The 27,779-nt window shown below is 42.3% G+C and overlaps 2 protein-coding genes across 5 annotated transcripts in view; one reads left to right on the top strand and one right to left on the bottom strand.

Annotated features, from left to right (window-relative positions):
• Nucleotides 1–27,779, top strand: part of cenpi (centromere protein I) — a 153,304-nt gene that overhangs the window by 62,199 nt on the left and 63,326 nt on the right. The gene's annotated exons all lie outside the window — the stretch shown is intronic.
• bcorl1 (BCL6 corepressor-like 1) lies at nt 788–21,214 on the bottom strand. Of its 4 annotated transcripts, none has more exons than XM_061048436.1 (12): nt 20,971–21,214; nt 14,599–14,682; nt 11,931–14,501; nt 11,557–11,689; nt 10,721–11,185; nt 9,117–9,304; nt 8,583–8,849; nt 8,328–8,494; nt 7,322–7,467; nt 4,450–4,527; nt 2,999–3,170; nt 788–2,543 (listed from the first exon to the last, which is right to left on the bottom strand). In XM_061048436.1, exons 2-12 carry the CDS (start codon nt 14,602–14,604, stop codon nt 2,201–2,203), a joined length of 4,536 nt encoding a protein of 1,511 aa, XP_060904419.1. In that variant the 5' UTR covers nt 14,605–14,682; nt 20,971–21,214; the 3' UTR covers nt 788–2,200. The 4 variants fall into 4 exon arrangements, with proteins under 4 accessions (XP_060904419.1, XP_060904416.1, XP_060904418.1 ...); XM_061048433.1 differs by having other exon boundaries at nt 10,721–11,191; nt 20,971–21,212; XM_061048435.1 differs by having other exon boundaries at nt 10,721–11,191; nt 11,557–11,686; nt 20,971–21,212.

Raw genomic sequence — 27,779 nt, 5'->3', positions numbered from 1 at the left:
GAAAATATAGTATTAAATAATAATATATGTCTTGGTATCTATCTGGGTAGAAATTTTGGACTTTCTTTCACACATAACGCATATAAAGTTGACAGTATGCCCTAATATATGTATCCTTGGAATTCTCCCTACAAACTATAAATTGAGCAATACGGATAAGAAATTTGTTATTTTCTGTTTACTTAAAGTGAAACAGACCATAGACACGTTTTGGAAAATCAGTTAATAGACCAAGCCTACAGAAGTGGCTCAAGGGATTATTATAGTCTTGATTTAGAAAAACTCACTTTGATGATTAGGGGAAAATATTCTAAGTTTAAGAATATATGGGGTTCTTTTATGGAATTTAAAAAAGGGAAAAGTATGTTTGCCTTGATTAAAATAATGTATGTGTTTTTCTTTCTTTCTTCAATATATTGTTGTCCTTGAGGAAACTAACTTGTACTTCAAAGCCTGGTATAGTACCTTATCATGAATGTTTTTAAGTGCACCTTAATTGTTGGTTGGTCTGGATATCTGTGTAGTTTTTGTTATATTGAAAGTGTAATATTGAAAATCTCAATAAACACACTTGTTTAAAAAAAGACATAATATCTATTTCTGCTGTTTTGATTTGCTAATGAACTGGGGGATAAATCTAACTTTGATTTTAACAAATAATCTGTATCTTTACAGATGTAACGTTACATTCCTTAGACCAAAGGTGAATAAAAGCAGAGAAAAAGGCTCCCTGAACATTCATGAAGCTCTTATAATGACTCTTCTGACACACGAGGGAGGAAATAACTATGATTCACAATCATGCTTTATTCTTGTTGATTTCTTATAAAAGAACCAAATAAAACTGTATCTTCTCGACCTCACACACTGCTCAGTCTCTCAGTCTTGATGTATCCCGTTGTCTTAAACCAAACTATACTTCTCTTTACACCTTAAGTCTCTTCATCTTAAATATCTTTTATTAGTTTGTGACTCAAACCAAAACATCATTGATTGTCAACACAAAAATCGGTCGTAGCACCAGTACAATAAAACTGTACTTTAGCTGTTTTGAAATACTGTTTTTGAATGAGGGAGGAAAATCTCTGAATAAAGGGATCCTAATAATAAGTACATTTTCAAAATGAAGCACCAACCATACAAAGCATTTTCTTTTCATAGATAAGCTTGTCAGATAAACAAGAGGTCAAATATATTAATGACTATAAATTAAGCACAACAAACAGTGTCAATCAAACACTGCAACACAAAGCACTCTGGGATCTGGAAACACTGTATCAGGACGTAAAGAAGAGGGGACCGCTGTGGCTGCAGTTTAGAGGGCCACACAGGATGGTAACTACTTTTCCTCTGAGAGAGATCCACAGGATTCTTTATCAGTTCAGGAGGAGTGCATCCTGGGAAATGGGGAACTCTACAATCTGTCCAGGTCTGTAAACAAACTCTCAATGTCAAGGTCCAAAACGACATGATTTCATCCTTTTGACTTCGTGATCCTGCCTGCTTCTACTCTGTGAGCTGAGGAGGAAAATGAATAAACAGAGGCTATCAGGTCTGTCCGGTAATGATCTGTTTAGTGAGTGATGAGAACATGTAAATGAGCCTCTGAGCAGGGCCGGGTGATTATGTGTGAACGTAATGTGCCATGGTCTCCTCTCTGCAGGTCCCCACGTCTCCCAGGTTGACATAGAAACCATCCGGGCCGGTGGCCTCCCTGACATAAGCGTCTGAGCTTCACGCAAGAGTTTCCCGAGATAAAAGACTCGGATTATCTCCCATTGAAAAAAAAAACAAAAAAAACCTATTTTCCTCAGAAACAAACACAAAAACTCTTAAACATAATCCATCCTTTGCCACAAGAATACATTTATAGAACCAAATGTGTTAACCCTGATGGCAAGATAAACATTTACACTAACATGTACAGACATAATTGATAAAAAAAGGTTTTCTCAATAGTTCTCCTGTAATCAAATATACCTATAGATAGGAACCTGAAAGCTGCTTTGCAGCACCGACAACTCCTGTGTGCAGGTCCTTGTGATGACTTAATCACCTTCTGTCTGAGGTCAAACGTTAAAGGTGGAGTGTTGAGTCATTGCTGGAGTTCAAACTCGTGTTATGACGGACGGAGAGGTTTCCTTTCAGCTGCTGCTTGCAGGGAAGGACTCGGGCAAAAGGATGACATTTAAAAGGGAGGCTATCGGCTGCGAGGCTTCCCTGTGTTTGTCAGTGTCTCCTCCTCCTCCTCCTCCTCCTCCTGCAGGATGTGGATGGAGGAGCCCAGTAGTCTCTGGAGCTCTGGTACACATCGCACCAGATCCACAAGTCCGTCTTCGGCCTCTTCCTCATCTGTCTCTGCCTTTTTCTTGCTTCTGTGGGATGGTGAAAAATCGGAGCTCAGCTGGCTAACTGACACCTGCTTCCAAAGCTCGGAGCGCGTCAGGTGAACCACCTCGAGGTGCGGGTATCTCGCCCGAAAGATCCGCTCCGACATCTTCAGACGCTTCAGGACGTCAGTCAGGAGGAACCAGTTGCAGAAACTGCAGGAGAGGAACAACATGATATAAGCTGCAGACTAGAGTTAAATTATTTTTTCCATATTTTAAATAAAAGTACTCTCAAACAAACACATAATCATCCCAATAGTTCATATTTTCTGTTTCCTATTTTCCCATAGTAAACAAGTCTACACCTTTCTAGTAAAGTTTAAAACAATAAAATCTGTTTGGTTAGTAATCACCTTCCATTATTTCTCTTTAATTATTTATTTGTGCATATTTGCATTTACTGGTAGGACAGCTGAAGTTAAGGGTAAATGTGGGGAAGAGAGAGTGTGGTAGACAAGCATCAAAAGGTCGTGGTCTGGACTCAAACATGAATGATATGTTCAGGACAATAACCTCTGTTTGAGGGACACCTTCTCTGTCGACTGGGCTTAATTGGTGCCTCACCTTCAATTGTCTTTTGCCAGCTATGTAAGTATGTGTGTACTCACCCCTGTGTTAATGACACCTGAACATGATAGCAGGCTAAGAGAGGCTCAGAGGAGAACTCAAACAGAAGGAAGTCTTTGTCAGAGTCCGGCTCAGTCTTCCCCGTCGGTTCCTCCTCTAGATCCTGATTCTGCTCCGACAGCAAGAAGTCCCAGCATGGCTCCTGGTCCGTCTCTGTGGAGGAGAGTTCACCGAGGTCAGAAAAAGAGACTGTCATTCAATACAGAGGGTGTGGGCGCCCTCTAGTGGACAGATCATTAAAACAGAAATCAATATTTCTTTCTGCGTGAGACTGAATGCTGCTGAAGCTGTGAGCAGTTAAAGTAATACTAATAATGAGTGTCAACTAGAACTAAACAACAGCCGACGTCCAGACAAATGGAGATAATAATGACTCAAAGACGGAATATTGAAGGATTTTAACAGAAAAATTATTCTACATATCTCCAGTGATTAGTAAATAATTTGATTCTTTCCTTAAATCAAACATATTTAACAGAAGTATCTTTAATAATATATATATTTTTTTTACAACAAACTGTCATCAGGACAAAGTGGAATCTCTAAAAAACGATGATTAGAAATGTGTGAACACTAGGTGGTGAGGTGTTTCGATGTATTTCCTTTTTAATTCTGATCATTAAACTCTAAACTAGATTACATTTTTGTTTAATTTCAATTTCATTAAAAAAAAAACCATAAAGATGAAGCTGTAAGAAAGATTAAGGAAATACAGAAACTGTAAAACTCTGAATGTGATTGTACAAAAAACTATGTATAAAAGTCTTTAACCGGTTTAAAAAGATCTTTTATCTGTGAGGACACAAACTGCACAAATCAACGATGAGTAGTTTCTAAAATACGAGCAGATAGATGGAAGACAAACTGATGACTCAAACTATTACAAACACAACTAAGTGTATTTTTATTGAACCTCTTTTCTTCAACATTTAGATCAGAATGATTTTTAGATTTACTCTTCAAGATAAGCTTTGTAGCCGTAGGAAGAGAACATTAACACAAATATTTTTTCCTTGACGGGAGGACAAAGCAAAGGTAGTTTTGAAGCTCACCAGTTTATCCAGAAAGCTGCATTCAACTTCCTGTTTAGTCTCCCTCAGTTCTTCCACTGAACTCTTAATCCTGTTCTTCCTCTGCTGGACAACTAGCTCCCTGTGGCTGTTTACAACACAACACTGCTGCTGGTACACAAGACTAACATCCATTTATGTCCCAACAGCAGAGCCTGAGCCCGGCCAACAAACTGATTTCCCTGCGGCTACCTGGTCGTTTGTCAAACAGGCCTCTACTCGACTTCCTCACAGCCAGCGCAGGAATGAGTTTCCTACCAACAACTGTTTACAAACTGAAATAACACGTGTGATTGATCGGTGGCCTGATGGATTGGCAGACAGAAACACCGATATTCAAATACTGTCCCAAGGAGTCTTACCAAACAGGGAGCTGCTGTAGAAATCCCAGGGTACACTGGGATCCTGGTCCTTGCGGCCTTCCAAGTCTGTGAAATATTCTGTGAAAAAATAAAGCATCATGTTTTACACGTTGTCTCACGTCAACAAGTCCTTACTGCTTGATTATGTTTAAATATATGAGAATATGAAGACAGGCTGCTTGTAATGTGTATCCCATTAATAGAACAAAATATAAAAAAATAATAACACTAGAGTTCAAGTCAGTCCTGTTGCAGCCGTCTGTGGACTTCCAATTCCAAAAGAAAACTGGGCATTGTTTCTGTATTAGCTACTGAGCCGTCATCTCTCTGTTTACCTGAGATTCAATGTGTTACACTAACACACTCAAGTAAACACTGACACTGCAGCCCAGTTGATAATGGAAAAGATACAGCAGCAGTGAAGTGCTAGCTCATGTTTCCTCACTCTACAAAACCAGGTGTTGGTTTGTGCTGCAGAACCGATCCTCACAACTGGTCGACATCATCATCAGTGATGTGAAAATAAATAACAAACTAAAGACACAGTGGGCCATGCCTGTGTGCCAGGCGCAGGGGTCTTTCCTATTTTTCTCCTGATGCAGCTGTCATTTTAACGTCCAGTGCTCACTTTGTTCAAATTAAAAATGAACTTGCACTCCCGTTAGCACCCTAGGGTGTGTTCGTTTTAAAAAGGGGTGTGGTGAGGCAAAAATCTGGCGCGCCTTTCTTAAGGACGCAGAAAACACCTGAAATTTAGACCACCTAAAACCTGGTCTAAAGTCTAGAGTCTGATGAAGTATGTTCCTGATGTCAAGAGGACGCATTAGAAAGACGGGCATACAAGTTCACAACGCATGCCCACTGAATTTATTCCACACACACAGGATGCACACCAGCGCACCTATTCCACAGTTTGATATCAGTGCATTTGCTGATACAACTAAACTGAGTTTTTAATGTGACAGAGGACTCAGAGACGAAAAGCTTGTTTCCAAGTACTCCTCCATGCGTGCTCGCTCCGTGGTCTCCACGTCTGATATACACAGAAACACACGCTCACACACTCACACGCTCTTGTGCAACAGAGACTTGCATTCATAATAAATCTCACACATAACTATGAGTGCCACAGACAACATAGCCCAGAGTTATTAATTCGGACTGTCCAGTGTCCATTTCCCACGCATTAAAGAGTGTAACCAAGGATTCCAGCAGAGAAAAGCAGGTAATGTTTACAGCCTACCTTTATTTGATGTTAAAAACACAAAAAGTTAGTTAACATAGATCGTGTCTGTTCAATTAAATAGTTAAATAGGCTGGCATGTGCCTACATATCCCAGGATGCATTTCTTCAGACGTAAACTCTCACTTTAGATAATTGCCGTAACATTGAAGTCGAGCAAAAATCTGATCAAAGTCACCTGATCAATAAATTCCTTTTGTTGTCATATTTTGGGATTGCATTTTTTTGCTGCTTGGTTTTTAACTCGTCTGTAAAAGACAACAGTAATGTCTCTAAGATCAACATAGCAGTTTAACTTAGCTGTCCTGCAGGGGCGAAGAGGACATGAGCAACCACTACAGCTGTGCCTCACACCATATGTGTGACTCAGAGAGATTGAAATATCAGCTATTTATTCCTTTTGTAGTCCCGTGTTTCAACACAAAGTGCCTGTTTTCATTCAATGAAAGCTTCATTTGAACTGCCATGGTTGTTTGGACACCATAGCCGTGTCCTCACAAGACTCTCAGATTTTTTTTTTTAGTAACAAGAGCACGCTGGCGTTGTCATGACTCATGTGCTTTCTCGCTCTTCTGTTACTTTTTACTTATAGAGATTCAGATGATCTTTCTTTAAAGGGTGGTCACGGCAAGGGGGAAATGGTAACAGAAGATCCAAAAAGGCATCAAGGTGAGCTTCATGTTTCACTGTGCTGCTCTTGTAATTCATTAAATCTATATCTATTCTAAAACTGAACAGAAATTGAAAATAAACCAAACGCGCAGCTTAAACTCCACGCTGCACTTTACTGATGCTCCAAATGTTTCAGACAACATCTTCAGTTTTGAACACCATTCAGCTTTCAGACAACAAAACAGTCTGAGTCATAGGGATGTTTTTTTTTTACTACTGAATCCATATAATGTCATTTTTATAAATCAGTGTGCCAAATCTAACATAGTGGAAGAAAGGTCTCATCAGTATGCGGACATGTTGTTTTAATCGGTGGCATTAGTTAAAGACAAGCATTTATCTATTATTTTTGTTTTTTAGCATTTACCTTAACTTCATGGTGGCTTCTTCACAGTGTTGTTTATTGAGTTTCAAGTACGGTAGATGTTGAGATGGGAGAATCAACTTCAGCCTGGAGTTAAACGGCACTCCTAAAAACGTGCTGAACTTGATTTGAAATAAACACAAGATACTTGTTCCCTAAGGATAAGTGCTCAGTGAAAGAAGCCCCTCATTCCAATTAAGCCCCTATGCCCTACTGATAAGTTGCTTAAAATACAACACAGCTCTTAGTTGCCACTGCAACCCAAACAGCATTTCCAGCGTTAACAATAGGCTCAGTTTATGCAAACTAGACAGGTAGTGACAACGCCAATACTACCAACCACATGGCCCCTACTGGTCACCACAACTCAACCCTGTAGACCGATGGGCAGTAAGAGCTAGGACATCACAGGGGGAATCTCTCTTCACCAGTGTTTCATAATGATAGTCCCACAACACCTAAGGGAGGCTGGACAGTGAGCTCAGGCGTCCCAGAGCCAACCTCCCTCCATGCAAGCTCTCACCGCCCACCAAACCTCCACACAGCACCCACTGCTATTTCTTCCCTACGTCTAAAAACAAGGTTGTGCTTACCTGTGAGGAAGGTCTTCATGCTTGGGCTGTGGGCCAGTTTGACCGGGGTGTGTCCAGAGTATGTGGCCAGAGTTGGATCTGCACCGTGGTTCAGAAGCAACCAGACTATTGGAAGGTTATCGCTCGCCACGGCATCATGAAGGGGCCTAAAGAAAGTACAAATAAAACACAAATGCCTTTAAATGATTGTACAACTTCAGAGTCTGTTTGATAACTTTCTTTTTATCAAATATCAAACATGTGGAATGAAATACAGAAAAATGGTTTTAAAATGAGATAAGACTTTAATACTCTCCCTTGTCTAATTCAGATTTATGCATCTGATTCCTAAACAGGCTCAACCAAAGAATACCATTAAAAAAACTATGAGCAGGACATGCAAACACAAAATGATCTTCTAAGACATCAAATACAATCAGTCAGTAGGATGTTCATAACTGCTACTAACACATGTTGAGGTGAAGGTTGAAGTTTTTAAAAAAATGCACACTGTAACAATAAATGATACATGAGGCCTACATCATATACGGAAGTCTGCAATGTGCTCGACCATATTTCAATACCCGATAGTAAACCACATTTTCTTCTCTGTTCTCTCTCATGATATCGCCACCAAATTAATCTGAGGACAGCTAACAGCTTGCTGGGGTCTCTTCTGATTGGACAAGTGGTGGGAATGCAAACTTCATATTTTCTGAGCTCAGTGTGATTGGTCAAATCTTAACAAGTTGAGCATGATGTATTTCAGACAGTCCTTTGCGATGTGTTTATTGTGCTAGTTTGATATATGTATTGTATTGATCTCTTTCTATTGCAGTGGTTAACATCTTTTATCCATACCATGCTTTGGACATACTCTTATTGCTTACGGTCAAGCCAGTAGACCATGATCAGGGTATTTTGACATTTGGTTATCACCCTTTTTTTTAAATCACAAGAAAATCAGGACACAGAAATTTAGCTAATTAGAAGCAAGGCTCTAAGCCGTGTATCGAAAAATTCTCACCGTGTTCCATCCTGAGCGCTGCAGTTGACATCAGCTCCGTATTTCAGTAACATCTGGACAATCTGCGTCCAGCCTCGAGAGGACGCCTCGTGGAGGGCCGTGTAACCGGCATTATCACGCCGATTGACCTCCCTGATGTCCTTCTCCAGACAATACTGAACTACATCCTTTAAGAGTAAGGGCAGAGAATCTGTGTCAATTAACATTATTAAAGGGCAGTATTCAAATTCATTTAAAAAGACAGGCAGACTCTACCTGATAGCCCAGACGTGCAGCACGTTGCAACAGGGTCTCCCCGGCATTTTTATTCACAATCAGCCGACGGACCTCTGGAGGAATGGGTCTTTTGGGTGGAGACTCTGAACTGATGCCTTTTCCTGATGAGGCTTTTTTATTGGTTGGAGTTGATGGCACACTTTTCGGAGCTGGTGGAGGGCCGTCTGTTCTTTTGACATCGGCCCCATCATCATCTAGGGGAAGTGAGGCGCCACGCTTCCCTAAGCAGCTGCGTTTGGTTTTGACCTAATTTAAAGATTTGTTGTTAAGAGCTCTGTGTGAATTGGAATCACTTGTAATACATTGCCAAGTAAGAGCAATGGCTTCCACTTATCATGGACCTGAACAGTATAAAACCGGCTGCCCTCATAAATGTGACAAACATCTCATTTATCTAGCCACAGGGGGGCACTGTGAGCTAATATATTCATGGCACTATGTACTTCATTCCTATGAACCTTGTATGGGTTAAGATATACTGTGAGCCCACAGCAGCATCAGCAAGTGACTTACCTTCTGCTCATCATTGTCAGATAAGTGCTTGCTTTTGAACTTTCTCTTCCCTGAAGGCTTGTCGTTGCACTCTGGAGACAGATCACTGTCCTGGTAACGGACCGGCCCTGAACGAGTGAACGAGGGTCTCCGTGGGGGTGGCTCTGGACTAGAGGCAGCTGGACTCAGACACTCCTGTTCCTGTGGATCTGTAATGACAAATTACATCTGAGGTTATGCCGACCGGTATCTAATAGGTGGACAAAAACAATCTTAGAATTTCTTCCATTTTGTCTGGGATGCACTGATTCTGCTCATTATCAACTGCTTATCCAAACACAGAGCAGCACATATGTTTGGTGCCTTTTTGAGAAATAAAACAACAACAACAAAACCACAGATAATAGAGTCTTTCAAAACAATGTTCTTTGGCTTACCCATGTTATATGCTAAAATGTGCTAAATGCTGTCTATGATATATTGCCCTCTGCTTTTTGCAGTCGTGTACTCAGCATTCTGTAAATTCTCAACATGAACATATTTGATAGATTTCTATCTGCGTCAAAGTATTTGCATACATGAAGCGACATAGGGACATTTGGTCATATAGCCTGTTGTTACTCCACATAACTCTCAGATCTATCAGTGAAGTGTATGAAATCAACTGCAGTCTGGAGTCTGTGTTAACAGAGACAAACGGTGACAGCTGTCTCATAACCTCTGCAGGTTGGACGTGCATTCAGACACCCATGTTTTATATTTCAAATTCCAGACACAATTACTGAGAGAGACAATTCAGAAGGAGCTGGATATTGAACAGAACATGTCCCTACTGCCCCTGCCCAATTCCTTGAATATAAGTTGCTAACTGAATGAATTCTTGTCCTCACAATCTTTGTCTTTTGTTAGATTTTGGTTTTATCTCAACATTTTAATTGTGATTATTCTTCTTAATCTGGTCAGCAGCCACTAAAGGATTAAAGACACATTTTATTTGTTTATTTTGGGGAATGGTATTACTAGAAGAACTCATTCAGGCTTATTGGTGATGTTCTTACCAGCTCATGTTTTGTGGTCAAAGGACTTAAAAGCAGTTGTATTATTAAAAACACATGATGTATTGTAGTTTTCATTATCACTGGGGTTGAACATGATTTTTTTTAAATACTGATGAATTCATAGTTTGCTTTATTAAAATGTAAGGAAACTGCATTCATATCTAAACGATCATCCTTATTTCCAATAGCGCAAGTTGATAAATGTGAATGTCTTTTTTTGTCTGTACAGTGGCTACAAATGTGAAGACATGTAATCAACACAAAGTTCAATCAAAACCCTGAAGGAACTGAGAATTATTTGTGTACTCATTTTTGCTGGAAACTGCTTTGACTATTAATCCTTTATCAATGAAGTTGCATTTTTTTGTTAATTAACTTAATTGAATGATTTAAAATTGCAGCTCAGACAAAAAAATGTCTATCAATCAACGACTCACTCACATTTTCATTTTTTGGCCTGAATTGCAAAAGAATATTAAGATACAGCACTCATGTTTAGAGTCCTACTCAATTTGACTATTCATGTTAATTAAAAAACGGACTGATCTCCAGATTCAAACTCTGTACCTGCTGGAGTTCCACTGTCCTCTCTCATGGGGTCGGACTCTTCGTGGTGCTTCCCGTCCTCCAGCTTGTCTCTCTCAGTGATGTAATCTCCCGTCTGGTACTTTTTACTACGACATCGCCGGCGTTTCTTATTAGCGGGCGTTTCACCCTCTGTACTGCCACTCTTGCCTTTGCCATGGGATGCTCGCTCTGGCAGAGGGTTGGACCGAGGCCTCCCTCTCGGACGGCGGGCTGGCTGGATGGGGGATTGAGGGGGCGACAGAGAAGCTGGGGGAGGAGGCATTGGCGGGGGCGGAGGGGAAGGCGTCGCAAAGCCCCAGAGGTCAAGTCGAGCCTCATCTGCTCGCCGTCGTCCTCTCCTTAGTCTCGGGAAGGAGTTCTCTGTGGCGTCGGCCTCCTTGCTGGATACAGCAGAACTGTTTAGAGACGCTTGTGTCTCAACACTCTGAGGACTGCTGCGGCAATCTGCAACTGATTAAAATCACATTTAATCGTTACACGCACACACCAGCTTCAATGCAAAGATATATGAGAGAGACATCAAAAAATGCCACACAGACAAGATGTGTCACATTTTTTCTGTCTGCTTTATACACAATCTACTGTACTATTGAGGCTGACTGCAGGCTATTTATCTAACAAAGTAAAGCTGTGAGATCCCACTTTAATCTAACTGTAAGCACAATAAAAGACTTCATGTCTGACACAGCTGAAAGCATTACAGAGATTGTTATAGATGTCACAAATGTGTCCATGTCAGGGGAACAACTGTGACGTCTATTACAAACATACAGGACTGTCTATGTCAATGACATATGCCAAACAAAACACCTTACCTGCTTTCTTGGGGGTTGGTTTGACCACCTTGTTGGGGCTGATCTTGTCCCTTTGAGTCGGCTCCTTACTCGGAGGAGAATGTTTTCCAGCTAATAGATTCTGCTCCAGCACAGGTGCACATTGTTTCTTCTGCTGAAATACACAGGGGACAGTGTGAGCATGCTGTATCGGAGGTTATTGATCACAAAGCTTTCATGGTGATGAAGAACATGTTACAGACTCACAATAGGCCCTTGAAAGTTAAATCATCAGTCACACAACTGCGGATTAATGTGATAAAATTGAACTATATGTGACCATAGTTGTCTTATTTATTTGTTTATTTATTTATTGCAATTGGGGATTGTTTTGAAGAAAAAGAAAAATTAATTACCTTCTTTTGGGGAGACGCTTTGGTTGGAGTGTTTTCTGTGTCTTGCTTCTTCTTTCCCGCAGTCTTCTTTGATGATCCCGTTAGTGACTTCTCTTTCGCTGGCTTCTTTGGGCTACTCTTCTTTTGTTTTATGGAGGCAGCTTTTGCTTTAGTAGGCGACTCCCCTTTGGTTCCGTTTGTTTTCTTCTCAAACTTATCGCCTCCCCCGTCGCCCTGGCCCGAAAGAATAGACGCGACCATGCCTTCCAATTTGTCACTGGGAGTAATATCTGATGCCCCACTTTCTGTTTTCGATATCTCCCCCTCTAACACCTGGGCTAGTTTGCTCTCCATCCTGTTCCCGTTCGTTGATGCATTGTTCCCAAAGAGATGAGAGCGGCCAGCAGGCTTTGAGGAGCCCTGCTTCGCTTTCAGTCCCTTGTGTTCTCTCTCAGTGGTGTTTAACTTAGTGTTATTCTCCAAAGACTCTGTCTCATGTCTCTTCAAAGCTTGAGTTAAATCTGGTTTTGATGGAACACCAGCCCATTTATCAATAGACCAGTGTGATGGATAGTCAAAGGAAGAAGTGTGTTTACATTGGGCGTCTTGGCTGCCAAGATTTAGAACATCAGCTTTTCTAGACCCAACGGGTGAGGTTTGAGGATTAGTCTCTCCCGTCAGTGCCGCTGTTTCGAAGGCTTGCTGCTTTACAATGGATGCAAGGTTCGACAGGGGCGACTTCAATTTCTCCCACTTTTCATCCTCAGGTTTGGACGGGCTATGATGTGCACTCTGAAACTTAGATCCTTCAGTAAGTGTGGTTCCCTTAGTTTTCGGAGATCCTTGTGAGATTTTCCTCTGAGCGGACGAGGCTTGGTGCGGGAGATGGGACGGCTGTTGCCACGCTGAAGTGTTGGAGTACGGCACTGCTGTTGTTCCAGATATCTGAATCTGCGCATTAGCAGAGGCTGACAGGGCTGTTGTTAGAGCTCCTTTTGAGGGACTGTTCTTTGTTATGGCTGTGCTGGTGTTTTTAACAGGCTTGACCGTGTGAGCATGCTGGTTGCCCTTCATCAGACAGGATGGCTTTTTTCCTCCTGAGGCCAGATGTTCTCCTTGGTCAATTATAGATATAAACTCTTGCTTTGCAAAACTCTGAAACTCATCCACAAATGTCCCTTTCCCATCTTTACCCCGTAGAGTGGACGCCAGAATGGGGCTCGCCACACCTACATAAGTTCCGGGGATGTTTTTGATGTCTTGTGAAGGTCCCTTACCCCAGGTTGGTTTTGGATCTGGGCCCTGATGATTCTGAGCCTTTTTTATTTGCTTTTGGTGAGATCCATTTCTGTGGGTGTAGGGTAAGTTAGGGTATTGCACAGTTGGGCTATAAGTGGCAGAATGAGCCTTCTTGGAATTCAAAAAATCTCTCTGATTTGACTCGTTACTATGAGGCTCAGCCGTTGGAACCGGAGAGTCATTTAGGCATTTTGGCCGTTTTGATTTGGCAGATAAATCAAGAGGTACATCTCTTGATTCCGCTGAGCAGAGAGCACTGTCCTCTGAAGAAGAGGGAGATGTTTTAAGAGAGCCCATGGAAGTCTTGTCTACGCTATTGCCTTTCTCCACATGGTTCAGCAGTCTGCTCTGAGAGGTGATGCTGGCCAATGCAGATCCACAGCAAATGGCAGCAGTGGGAGACAGCGTGTAGCAGGTGGGTGCAGCAGAAGTTAGTGATGGGTGCTGCAGCGGTAGGGCAATGGCTGGTGAGGCTACCACTGACGCTAAAGATTTATGCTCCACCACTGACTTAGCATTCTTACTGGATGAATGGTTGGGTTTCAGTTTTGAGGTTGATGTTCCTGCTTTTATCTCTGCGGCTGGAGTCCGGCCCACAGAGAACGGATAGGGATAGGTCCGTATGAGAGGTGTCCCTCCGACACCTGAGCTTTGAGGCTGGATTTCTTTCTGAAACTGGCTGGCTGTGGCTTCTCTCAACGCAGCAATCTGACCCAATGCTGGTGGAAGAGTAATTTTACAAAGCGGGGAGGGAAAATTAGTGGCAGGAAGGAAGGCAACAGGCTGTACTGGTTTAAACATGGCAGAGCACTGAAACCCAGGCGGAACACTTTGCACAGATGGTGTTTGCAGGAGAGATTTCTTACTGGTTGTCATGTTGCTTTGACAGGGGTTTAGTGAGTCCTCTCGGTTGACTTTTAAGCCACTTGACCACTGAGGAGCTGGGATAACCACTGCTACGTCAGTCTTGATTTTAGGAGCTTCTGCCCTTTTTTCTTCTCTCTTCTCTGGACTAGTGAGGGCCGCGCAGGATGTTGGCCCATTGATGGGCTGTTGAGGTGGAGAAAGCTCAGGGCTGTGGTTGTAATTGCTAGTGTCCAGGCTGGTTTTTGCTGTCTTACAGTCTGTTGTTGGAGTGCTCTTGTTTTGCTGACTGAGGGTAACATCTCCTCGAAACTCGAGGGGGAGCGTCTGGGGGGGATTTCCCACCATGCTAGCAGACGCTTTATTTGGAGCACTGATCTCTCTGCTCACCGTGCCTCCATCCCCTACATTCATTAGTGTAGGATCCACCTGAGTAATAAGAGAAGTTCATTAGGGCAGTGTTAATTTTATAAGAGGAAATAATGCTCTAATCTTGTAATCAAACTGTAATAGGAGAAAAGATTACCTGCATAGGTGTTTCTTTAACACAACATGCCTCAGGGGTAGCTGAGTCCGTCAGGTGAGAGTTTTCCTTGAAATGAATGATGTGCTGTAGAACGACAACAGAAGAACACTTAATGTCATCACTGTAAATGCTGCTGAGACTTTCATTGAAGAGATTAGACCTGTTCTGTGCAACAGTAAATGATTTAGAGTAACAAACGTTGGGAAATTGAAAGCTTCCTTTCTGTGGGCTTGGAGGCCAGATGTGTTACAATTTCCTACGAGCAGGGAGACAATTCAGCGTAGCAGAGAGAAATGTGGTAAACTGAGGAACGCTGTGTTGTTCCCTTTGATTTTATGTGTTTACACACAGGGAATACTAACAATTTATCTGCATTGATCGATCTGGAAAGTGAATAAGCATGAGTAAGATTGGTTAATCAGTGAGCGAAATGAAACACAATTCATTAGTTGCAAACGGTTGGATAATGAGCCAACAGGTTCCTTGAAGAAACACATAAGAGGCCTCTATTTCTTCATACAGTTTGCAGTGCAACTCCTCTGCACAGAGATCATACTCAATACTGTATCATACAGGAAACATTTGAGAATATTCAAAAAGAGGGTACCCTTTTTTTCAAGCAGGGATATTCTGCTGAACACAAGATACTCGATGAGACTGCATCAAGAAAAAAAAGCAGGTTTTGAGTAAGCTGTCAGGCTTTTCAATTAGGAACACTTTTGACAGTCACACAGACCCTTGCGTTCGCCCTGTGACCCCCTGGGTCTGTGCCTAGTGGGCTGGATCATCGTCTCTCCATGAGGTAAATCAGCTGCGACACTCCAACGATCTTTTATTATTGAGCGGCTACCTAAATGTGTTATGTTCTGAGAGAGACATACACACTGAGGTAAAAGGAGATAATTATATTTCGTCGAAGGTTTCTTTACTTGCTTGAAGGAATATTTATCATTTGACATGATATCATCACAGTGATTACAACAGGGCGAAACCTACCCCAGTTAAATGCATTTGAATGGGTAGACCATGCAGTTTGAGTGCACCTCTAAAATAAGACATGAAAATCCTCGTGTGAAAACTTACACACAACACATTCCTACACATGCCTTCCTTCACAAAATGTGCATGCTAAGTATGCACACAACGATGATGTATAACACGCAAACATTTGAAACACTTCGACATACACAGGGCAGCACACACGCCAGAGCAGCTCCTGGTATGTTGAGAGAGTTGAGCGCAGGCGAGCGCATCTGCAAGTAAATGAGACGACTACAAACAGGGATCAGGCGATGAACAACCTGGGGTCAGTGAAACATAACGAATATGATGCACGTAATGACTGACACGCCAATCTCGGCTTGGAATCTGCGAGCACGGCCACGCAGACAGTGCAAGGAGGGTCTGAATTCATTACCGTGCACAACAGTTTGCTTACAGCTAGTTTGCCTTTGTGCAGCGATCATACCGGGTCTACTCCGCAGCTACGTGTAAATCCATCCGCTCTGCTTTACGCCAATCACAATAGTCAACAAACATTGTGGGCAACTAAGTAGCCTCTGACATTAAAAGACAACAAACCAAAGACGACAATGTATTCTGTTGGAGAACACTTAAACAATACGGTCAGCTCAATGTCCACAAAGGACACACGTCCCCACATGTTTGCGATGGCAGTGAGGACACTCTCTAAAACAATGTGCCTTTTCTGTGTTTGAAACATCAGCACGGAAAAACTCTGGAGAGCTCCAGGTCTCTCTCTCTCTCTCTCGCCGGAGATGGCGAGCAGTCACCTTCATGTGAGCACAGCAAGCTGGCTCCACGATGATGCAGCCGGGCTTTCTCTTCTCAGAACTAAAAACACGTAGCACGGATGCACATTTCTCGGAGAGCAGATGTTGGGGCGTATTGGTGACAAGACCACCTCCACCGTGAAAGCGGCTTGCAGAGGGACACAATGTGGCAGTGTGTCACATCTCAGTCTGATAAGGTAAGTCAACATGAATGCAAAGCCCACACAGGTAACACAAGGCAGAGTTAAAAAAAAAAAAAAAAAAGCAAACACAACTCATCAGCGTTACCAAAAAAAAAAAGGCTTCCACTGGATGTTTTTTGTTTTTTTTCCTTCAAACAAATAATCGATTTCACTGATAACGCACAAACTGGCTGCTCTGAGTTGAAAATAGTAAATTAAAAAGTAACCCACCAAGGTTGGGAATTTAAGAGAGTGGGTGAGCTAACTTAATATAAATTGCCCTGTTGGAGTGGCCACAAAAAAAAAAAGGGGGCAACATGTAAAAAAAACTCCACTGACCACCTCCAGCAGCTCTCAGCGCATCGGAGTCTCCGCGGAGCCCGTCTCGCAGCGCTCCGCTCCCCGGTGGTTTAGCTACATGGCGAGGCGGGCTGCTCTTATTTATCAACCGGCCGACTTGACGTGAAGTGCTCCAGTCTCTGATATCGGCCCTCTGCTTGAACTGACTGAACCACTCCGGTGTAGTATAAAAATGACCCCACCGAGCCTCTTCTTCTCCGTTAAAAAAAAAAAAAAAAAAAAAGACTCCCTCAGTCTCTGTAAGGCTGGATAATTCCCGAGCTAATAAGCATGCGAGATAAAAAAAATAAAAAAAAAAGATGTCTAGTGACAGAAACAGTTACTAACCAGCTCGAGATGGCACGTGAACGACGAACCAGGCACGGCTCGGATACGACCGTGTCCAGCCTTTCGCCTCTGCCGACCGCGGCTGCTCACTAATCTCGACGGTTTTCGGTTCTAAAAGTCCGGGGAGGGAGGGAGGGAGGAGGGGCGGGAGGGACATTGGGAGAGAGGAGGAGGAACAGGAGGGGAGGGGTGGGGTGGGGTGGGGTGGGGGTGGTGGTGGTGGGGGGGGGGGGGGGGGGGTCGTCAAGACAGTCCGTTTCGTATCGCCAGTCTCCAGTCTGGTGGGAGAGGGAGAGAGGGGCAGAAAGGGTGACAGCATGGGAGATGTAGTGCTCGGCTATCCACGCCCAGGATTACACGCCGGAGAGGCTGGGAGGGGTGAGGACTGCAGGTACCGGCATGCAACGCGAACTCCAGCCGCTCAAGGGGAATAGGGAGGGAAGGGGAGAGTGAGGGGGTCGCGACCAAAGAGTGTAACGGTGCGCTAAACTGAGAAAAAGCATATCGGGGTAACGAAGTAATAAAGTGTATTTCTTTAAACCAATGAATGCTGGCGGTGTCACTGAGCGGATATTTAGGTCTCAGGTCAATTAAAAGGGGCCGGTCACAGGCGTAAGGCTACTAAAAGAAATTAGGCCCACCAAAAATGTGCAAGAATAAATAAGAGAAAAGTGGGAGAGGTTTGGGTCTGTTGCAGGAGAATGAACAGGAGGAAGCGAGACTCGGGCTGCTGGAGGCTCTCAGTGTCAGGCTGTGGCTGCAGGCAGCAGCTTCAGGAAGAAGATGGGGGAAACACTAATCCCTACTGATGTAGAGGATTTCAAAACCCAACCCCTAGACATTTTGTCTTTTAATAGCCATGTTTTGGGTCATTTATGTGAATGCCAAGCACGTTGCTTCTTTAACACCTGCTGAGGTTCAGTTATGTCACTTAGAAAGACCCAGAAATGCAAAGACTGTTTCCGTAAGGTGACACAACTTTGTTTAAAAAAAATAAAAATAAAGCCTACTCGTGTTTGTCAAACTGTATAGCAAAGCCCATTTCCCACTTTGCTGTTGAAACCACAAGGAATATGAGCCAGTGTTATTCATCTGCACAGTGCCCCCAAAAACAACTGCATGCACTTCTCTGAATTCCCCCCATAACAACACACAATGCATCCACAAACGTCACGACACGTGTAGGCTAACTTTGCAAGCACGTTGAACACTTTTCCCAGATTCTCTGTGTTGTTCTGTCACACATTTACTCCACCCTTGCTGTACTGAGCTAAACAAAAGTGTATTTTTTTTTTTTTACAGGATTTCCTTGGTTAGTTGAGTCTTGTGGTATACATGATGACACTTTGTCAGCTGATGATCTCTGATTATCAGTATAAAAAAAGTGCCACTCTTTCTGCATTGTGTATCTTCTCTGCACTGTCACTCATTTCTTGCAGGTCAGTGTGTCAACATCACGCTTTACTGATGGTATCAGGTCAGGTTTCATTCACATTATCCTCCGAGGACTGGGATTAAGCCAAGCTGCTCAAAATACTTCAATTAAGACTCAGAATTTAATTTTAATTTTCCAATATTCTGTCAGAATTTACACAAAATCAAGACGACAAAAATAAACTTCAACCCATGCCTACTGAAATAATCTCGAAATGCTCATCACAGTTAATGTCATACTGGCTTTTATAAAGAAAAAAATGTTAAAATAATTTGTAGAAATAAAAAGCATTGACATAACATTTCTAATTTGACCCACAAAAGGAACCTATGGGTGTAAGATGTTTCTGTCATAACATCATTTAAAATACAACATTTTACTTAAGCATCTGACTGTCTCTTGAAAAAGTACTACTTGATCATTGCTCATGTTGAAAAACAAAGAAAAGAAGCTTCGAAAAAAAATCTAGGTTTTAACAGAAGTTTACACATTGAGTTTTGAGGTGAATGAAAACACATCAGCAACTTTCAGTCACACACACAGACCATAGTTTACACAGCATCAAATCAGTGTGTCGATGAGAGGACCTCTGCACTGTCTGATTCGCCCTCTGATAAACAGCTACAGGATATTTAGCTCTGTTATGCCATAATCACATTTCAGCACAGTGTTTAAGCAGTAAGGTTACCCTGTACTGTAATTAGGCCACTTGTCTTACCTGGATCATGAAAGCAGTGCAGGCCTGCTGTTTACGGTTGTATCTACTCCTCTAGGCCAACAAATTTCCTACTTTTCTCAACACTTGTGGTGGTGAGGAAATAACCGTACAGATACACAGTTACACACGCAGCGAGGCTGACATCGTCGTGTGACTGAAAGAGTTTGTTTACTACCGTGCACGATCCGTGTTGGTGCAGGACAACGATCCTGACCGTCTTCAGAGAGCAGTCACTGCTTGAACGAGCTCAAACTATTTCGCTGCTTGTCTATCGCGGAGAGGGATCGGTGTGTGTGTGTGAGTGTGTGTGTGAGTGTGTGTGTGTGTGTGTGAGAGAGAGAGAGAGAGAGCCTCTAACATGCCCTTCGCCATTCGCTCAGTAATGGCTGCGTGCAGGCAGCCAAATCGTTGACAGATGGCCAAACGTGAAATTGGGAAACCAGAAAAACGCCGATCAGTTATGAAAAAGAGGAACGGCGTGGGGATCCGTGTCGGCATGAAGAAGCGGGAGTATCACAAAGTGGGCAGCTGACACATCGCATTGTGTCTGAGCCAGGGGTAACCCGGAGACCTCAACGACCGCGCAGGAGCTATCCCGGTAGTGACCGGCTGCTCGGGGCTTCACCAATTATAGAAGAGTTTGCTTCACAGGCTGCAGATCGGGTTTGTGAATATGTGGGGTTACACGAAAACTTGTTATGCGTGCATTTATAAACCCTCGCGAGCAGGGATGTGGTGCTCAGCACATGCACTATGACAACTGCGATAGCACACATGAAGGCACGTTGTTTATTTCGAGGCCTGATTTTTTTTTTTGTATAAAAAAAAGAGAGAATGTCGTCTCCAAAGTGAGCTTACATGGTCATCTGTCTTGGAGTCTTTGGAGATTATCGACACTGTTTAGGCCGCCATGGTTTACGGCGACGAGGATGTCCCGTCTAAGTTGGTGGTTCACCTGGTCAATACTGAATGTCGAGGCAGAGGAGGCGATGGGGGGTGGGGGGGGGAGGGAGGGAGGTTGAACGCCAAATGGAAAAATCAAGCGTATAATTCTTCCATCTTGGTGTAAGTAATGAATTATTCTGCAATAAATAAACGCAGGCGGGATGGCAGCCGATTTCGGGAACAGTGGAGGGTGATGTTCTTGTTTGTCAGGTTAATGGATGGCCCGATGTGCCGTCCACATGATGTTCAATGTGTCTGAAATGAAAACGCATCACTTCATATATAGTTACCGTGTCAGCGTTTGGACAGTCTACCGCATCCACAGCAGCCACGCATGGACAGCAGCCCCCAAGTATGTCATCCTGATACACAACTTGGCTGTCCATACATGTGACACGATCCTACATTAACGCCGACGGAGAACAGCGAGACACCGCCGCAACTACCGTGGCTCCTCCAAGACACCGACAACTCGAAAATACAGATTTCCAGGTCAAAGTTTGGCAGAGTTTTACTCGCCCTCAATAGCGTTGTGCAATGCCCCCTTTAATGCCCCCTGCTCGCCCGTAACGCCTTTGTTATTAGTAATCGCATGGTATTGCACCGTCTTACCTTGCGCTCCGAGCTGTCTACAGCCACAAAGCCAGCACACAGCGCAACAAGCTATTGTTGTCCGCACGGAGTCTTCCGTGTGGGGCCGGGGATGCTATTTTCAAGTAGAATGAATACAGTATGCAATTTTGGCTTGTCCTCGCGATCTTCGCTTATTGCCAGTTTTCGGTCTGCAGCAGCTGGAGATGAAAATCGCGCACCCTGGGTCCTAGCGCCGGGTAAAGCCCTACAGGTGAATAACAAACACGCTGCTGCTCGCTGGGATTCAATCTTTAATTGCAGGGGGACCGCGCTGGAGTCAGATAAATACACATCGTACAGCAGACTGTCTCGCTTTTTATACCCTCGCAAATTCAACATATAGGCTTTAAGATATTTTCCCCCGAAGGACACATCTGAAAGGTGCGAAATAATTGTTGAATGTCCAGTCACACTGATCAAACATCAGTGAAGAATATGTCCTCTCTGCTGTCAAACTAGAAAACTATAGGCTATTATTAGCAAATTGTTTAAACGCCACGTTTCAAACCCCTTCTTTACAATCCTGCACAGCCAGAATTTTCTTAGCTCACTGCAGACTATAATTTAATATCTGAGGGATCTAGCTGTGTTTAAAAAATAAAAGGATAGGTGGGTAAACTGAGTTGTTCAACAAGAATTATGTAAAGACAGTTGTTCATTTATGCCAACATTCAGCTCAACATTTTTCATTATGCTCCACTACTGAAAGGAGGCACAGGTATAGGGGGCGTACAAAGCTTCTATTTTGATTTTCCAAATTAAGATTCCTTCTTTGAGAATCCAAAAGTATTTTCTATGAACATAGAGGCTCACCAAATATAACCTCATGCATCTATTTATTAAGAGACATCTGCACAGTCCAGACGTGTAAAGGCTATAGAGGGTCACGTTTATTGAGGGGGATCAAAGTGTTTGTGACAGCTTGTGTATTCAGGAATAAAAATACCTGCATCACCACAGTTATATCTTGGTATGTTTCCTATAGAACCTGCTATAAATCATTACTGTTAACATACCCCTGAAATGAATTCATTGCACACAGGGGCATATATCAGCTAAAACATTAGTGAAGAAGTGCCAAAGCTGTAACACGAGCATGTTTTTTTTTGTCCTTATAATGCATCCGTAGAGTTTTCATCACAGACAGTTTATAAAAGTGAGTATAATCATGATATCATTCACTGATTTGCCTTGTCCGTTTCTGTTAAGTCAGATGTGACAATATTTGGATGAGGGATGGAGTCTGGTTTGGTGTTGGGGGGTTGGTAAATTTCATGTTATCAAAACTATACAAAAAAACAGTCTATAAAACAATGGCTGTGGCTAATTTGTTAGGCAACATGTTTGAGGAACAAAGGAAGTTCTACGTTCATTACAACACACTGGTGTGGGAGAGCAAAGAGTGTCTGGAGGAACTTTAAGTAAACCTCCTGTAACTATACAGATCAACATCTTCTCTGCAGGGGAAGCGAACAACAAAATTGACTCCCATGTACGAGCTGCCAAACAAAAAAAGAAAAGTATAACAAACGCACTGAACTAACTAAACAGCCTGGTATACACACGGACACTGATACCTGCTTTTTAGTTCCACAAAATAAAATAAAATCAGACAGTTTAACTCACCAAAACAATGTGGAACAGACTTCTTAGAATCAGTGGTTCCCAAAGTTGGGGTCGGGACCCACTGGGGGGGTCGCAAGACACAGAAGGGGGTCGTGAGAATTCTTCCAAACACATACAAATAAAAAATCACTTTAAATTCCCTATTTTACCCATTATTGTCAAAACATGAAAAAAAAAAAGATCAAGAGATTAATTCTGCTACCATTATGAAAATAATAATAATACAGTGTTCAGGCTGTTCTTTTGTGTCGTTCTAATTCCAGTGTTTGGATCGTGTACCCGGCTGTGCACAGTGGTAAATGTTTTAACCACCTCCATGGACAGAGTGGGTCCCCAGTCTCTAGCACCTTATTTTTGGGGGTCATGGGCTGAAAAGTTTGGGAACCCCTGTCTTAGCTGGTCTGTAAGTGCAAACAGGCAGGAAGAAATATTATTTGATTTTCAAATAAAAACCTTCAAAGGAACAAACATGGCAGAGGGTTTGGTGACTAAGTTAGCATGTCATCTAGCCCGACATCATCCAGTATTAACTGTCACTCAAAGTGGCCAAGCCCATAATTAATATTTAATACAGATACTTTTAAGTCTTTATCAAAATTCAGCACACAGTTGCCATGAAATGTCTGTCTTTGTACCAGGCTAATGTTGAGCATTTTAACATGGGGCCTAATGAGGGTTGACTCCTTTTTGGAGCAAGCCTCAAGTGGCGATAAGAGGAATTCTTTTGTTTGGGACTTGTTTGTTTTATTTGTTTTGCAGCCCTTTTTCAGGGGTTGTCACTTGTTTAATTTCAACCTAGGCAACAGGTGACACTGACGCTTCATTCAGATGCCATTTAACCGTTGTAGAAGAAACAACAGCAAAGAGTGATTGTCCTTTAAAAAGTGATGCTGAAAACATCTGTAGAAAAACATGAGAGAGAATTAACAGTCATATTGTTTCATCAATTTGAAGATCAAGCCAAACACATCAGGTTTTTGTCATCTGCCAACATTTTTTAACCTTCAATGGAGGTATTATTCATTAAAGGAAGGGTTGGCAATTTTCTCCAGATACACTTTTTATTATTATGGCTGAAATTGTCGTAAGGTCCGGACAGAAATTAATAATTCATGTGCTCTGAAAGAGGAACGTAGAGAATCAGTCATCTGTCCCAGTTGTAAGCATGTAAAAACTTTGAATAACGTCTACCACGACGAGGTATCAATCTTATGAACCAATCACGCCTCCCCGTCTCGCTGCTCGTTCTCTACCCCTTGCGTGCACGAGCCCACACTCAAAGCGCGTCACCGATGTCGAGGTTTATACTGTGAGTTTACTTTCCGCCGAATAAGACGTGAGACGACGTAGTTTCTACACAATAAAGGCGATGAGCTGAGGTCCGTAAGTGAGGGGCGTGGCTTTTGAGGGAGCACAGAGGGGAGGGGGGTGGGTGTAGATGTAGCACTGAGGGAATGCTATACTTTCAAAATCATGCTAGTTTAAGATAATTACCAACCCTGCCTTTTACTAAATGCACATTAACATTGAACTTCGTTAAAAAAAAAATGACACTACCCCATTTGTTTCATCCTCCTACTACTTACTAACACATATCTAATTCATTTCAAAACTTTGGGGCTTTCCATTCAAGTGATTCATTAGAATAGGAAAACAACCATCTATCCATTATCTCTGTTTCTTATACACACAGTGTCGCTGTGCAGCTGCATGTGATCACAACCGAAACTGGGCAAAAGGTCCACCTGGTCAGGTCATCAGAGATGACAATAACCCACAATTTATCTTCATCAAATTCACCAAACGTGCAAGTCTTGTAATTATGGGAGGAGGCTGGACTACCCAGAGAGAACCTACACATGCACTGCATGAACATGCAAACCCAAACACAGAAAGGCCCCTACTGCCGAAATCCACAGAAAAACAGTGGACTGAGCACCCCCTGAGGGTCACCATTTCAAAGTTTGACCATCAAAAAGTAGTGATACGTTTATTTTCCATCCGTTTTGGTTTCTAGCATTTCAAAAATCCTGTGTCAGTTGTGTAGTTGTTATAATGTATTGTGATGTGTCACACAGTGTTTTGCATAATATTCATGGAGAGGGGTGTAAGTGTGGATTTGCTGTGCAGGAAGCTTTAGACCCGAGTAAGGCAGCCTCTCTTTATTTCCTGTGTGAATACAATTCTGAAGGTCAGGTGAAAAATACAAAATGTCACTGCAGATGGAAAAAAATAGCCATGGCAGAGATGAAGTCGTCATTCATTGGGGGCGTCTGTGTTTGTACCTATATGAACTCGTAATCAGTCTATGTTTAAAAACATTTAACACTTCAACTTTATCAACACGTGTACTGAGATGATGGTATTACTGTGCTAATGTACATTGAACAAATCAGAAACAGCTAGTCTTGTTCTCTTTGCAGCATGACACAAACTGATCCAAACAAAGCATGTGTAACTAAATCATAAATATAGAAGCTGCAAAGACATTAGAGAACAAACAAGTCTTAAAAAATACTTGAATGGTTGAATACTTTCATTTTTCACATTCAAATCTCTAACAGAGACACCGCAGCGAGATTTGAGGTCAGGACATCCTGGTAACTTGTTAGAGGCTTGTAAAATTAGCTTAAGTCAGTGAACAAATCGGGGCGGCTGCGAGTGAGTTCAAGGCCCATTTAAAGGCTCAAGACTTAACCAGTGGCTTGTGACAATACATCAATAGAAAGCAGGCGATGGTTTAACCTGAGGAAGACCAATTTCCATTACAACAAGGGAATATCACAGTGGGTCTCTCTAAGGGTTAGAGAGACCCACTGGTTAGAGAGGTTAGCTGCTCTGTCAAGGCAGAGTCTTGCTCTCTGTGACAATACAGGAGAAGTACACCTGACGTGGCTTCTAAAGATTTTGCACATAGACTGTCAGAGACTGAACGGCTAACTACAGGCAGCAGCCACAGCTGCAGATCAGTATTTAGGACACCTATCCCCACCATTACACTCAATGAGGTGGTGTTGAAGCCATGGCCCACTGAAGTGAGTGCACAAATGGATTCTGCAGCTTGATATTGCATATTGTGACTGTTTACGAGAAAGATCACAGTCACCGAACCTTGCATGGTCATTTAACTAGTGCACAAATAGATTCATAAACAGGTATCATTTTACGTCTGTGTGTGTGGTGCAGTCATGAAGTTTGCAGGTTTTCAGATATCTGCTTCTGACATTTCAACCCACTCCAATACGATGATGTGAATTACAAAACACTAGCACATTGCTTCCAGTGACAATTCTCCTAAACTCCCTCTGGATAATCTATAGATTTCAATCTGAGAGATATAGGAAATACTGCACTTCCTACAGGAACAGACCCAAAGAAACTGTTGACAGTGAGGTCTGGAATATCCTGAGTAACTGGGACACTGCAGCAGAGTTTTTCAAATTTGACTTTCAAACTTTTGAGCACCACAAAGAAACTCTTCTCATACGGATTCCATACAAGTGTTGTCAGAAGTGTCAGAGAGGGATATTTGAATACATTAACATTTAAATGAAATCATCAGCATGGTCAGAAAACACTGAAATTAATTGATAACATTTGTGAAAGTTATGCCAGCCAGGTGTCTAAAAGGACAAGTTTGAGTATTGTTGTTGGTGCCACTAGGGATGGTATGCTGTCTGTGTCTATAGAGGCTAAGCACACCAGCATTTCAGCAGGCTCCATACAGTTATTAGAATCCCAAGTGTGTGCAAGAAGAAGGCTATTAATATGGCCACAAGCTGTGAAACTGAGAAAGCAATGCACGGTCTGAAGTCCAACTGAAACATTTATTCACCAATATTCATAAAGTATAGGCATTGTTTTCCTTCAGTGCATCAAATAAAATTCAATATTGGAATAAAATTAATCATTAAAAACATATCTGCATCCTCATATTTGACTTTTCATCTATGTAAATCATGTTGTATATAAATATGAACTATCTAAATACATGCTAAAAATCTACAGGTTCATTTTGATGTTTGGGTTGCAGTGATTTGAAAGACATCCAAATGCCAAAGAAGGCTTTTGTCTCTTTAGCTCCCACATCCGCCTTAGAGGGGCGACTTGAGAATAAAGCACTCAGGTTTCACTCATATGTAGTAAATGTTGTGGCTGAAATCAAAGTTCTATGCTGAAAACAGAATTTTCAGTTTTTATCTTGCTGCTATTCACAATGATCTGAATCAAATCAATTTGAAGAAACATGATTGCTGATGCACAGACATGTCAATCACTAGCTTTGCGTTGAAAACATATATGTTTCCAACGCAGTATTTCTGCTATCAACAGAGACACTCAGACACTGGTATATCCACACAGAGTCTGCACTGCTCACTATATGCATGGCAGTTAACACACTTTATGTTATAGATGAACGACTGAACGACCCATTTTTCCAAAAACTCACAATTGCTTTGAACACCAGACTTTCCTGCTCTTGCTTCAACGGGCAAATGGACATACATGAATGGGATCATGTAGTTAGTCAGTCTAGACAAAAATCTGAATTCCCCGTGATTGTGTGGAGTGGCAACCTCTGGTGTTGAAGAATTTAGCAAAGTTAGAAGTGCAAAAGCCTGCAGTTCCTTGAGTGTCCACTTGAGGCTGGATGCAGAAGCCCCAGAAGTCACATTGAAAAATGCCTGTTTTTACACCAGAAATTAACATGTTTAAAGCCTGGTCCAAAAAAAACGAATTTGGTTCTGATTAGCTATCAGCACACACTATAGCTGAAATAACTCCCATGATTCCCCACCAGCCTGGACGTCATCCTTTTGTTATTGTTTTGATTCAGAGCCCCGTGGCGGCAGAATGTACATACTGTGCGTTAAAGACCCGTCCTCAGCTCCAGATCTTTGCCCGTTTTTAAGTTCTCCGATAGATAGTTTGAGTCAGCATTTCCAAAAAGGCTCTTTGGATTTGGATTTTGTACACCTGTCACTAAAGACCCACATTTAAATGAACAATGACTTGTGTTTCACCACAGGGACATAAAACTGGACCTGGTCATAAAAATGAATAAAAAAATCCCTTTAACATCTTTCGAACCAGAAACCACAGCAGGAGCTGAAGAAGGCAACGAGTTAAAACGGCTGAGACAATACTGATGTAAATATTCA

This window comes from Labrus mixtus, chromosome 10, assembly GCF_963584025.1.
Source record: "Labrus mixtus chromosome 10, fLabMix1.1, whole genome shotgun sequence".
Lineage (NCBI taxonomy): Eukaryota > Metazoa > Chordata > Actinopteri > Labriformes > Labridae > Labrus > Labrus mixtus.
Note: the sequence above shows the minus strand (reverse complement) of the source record. Positions and strands in the feature narration are given on the sequence as shown.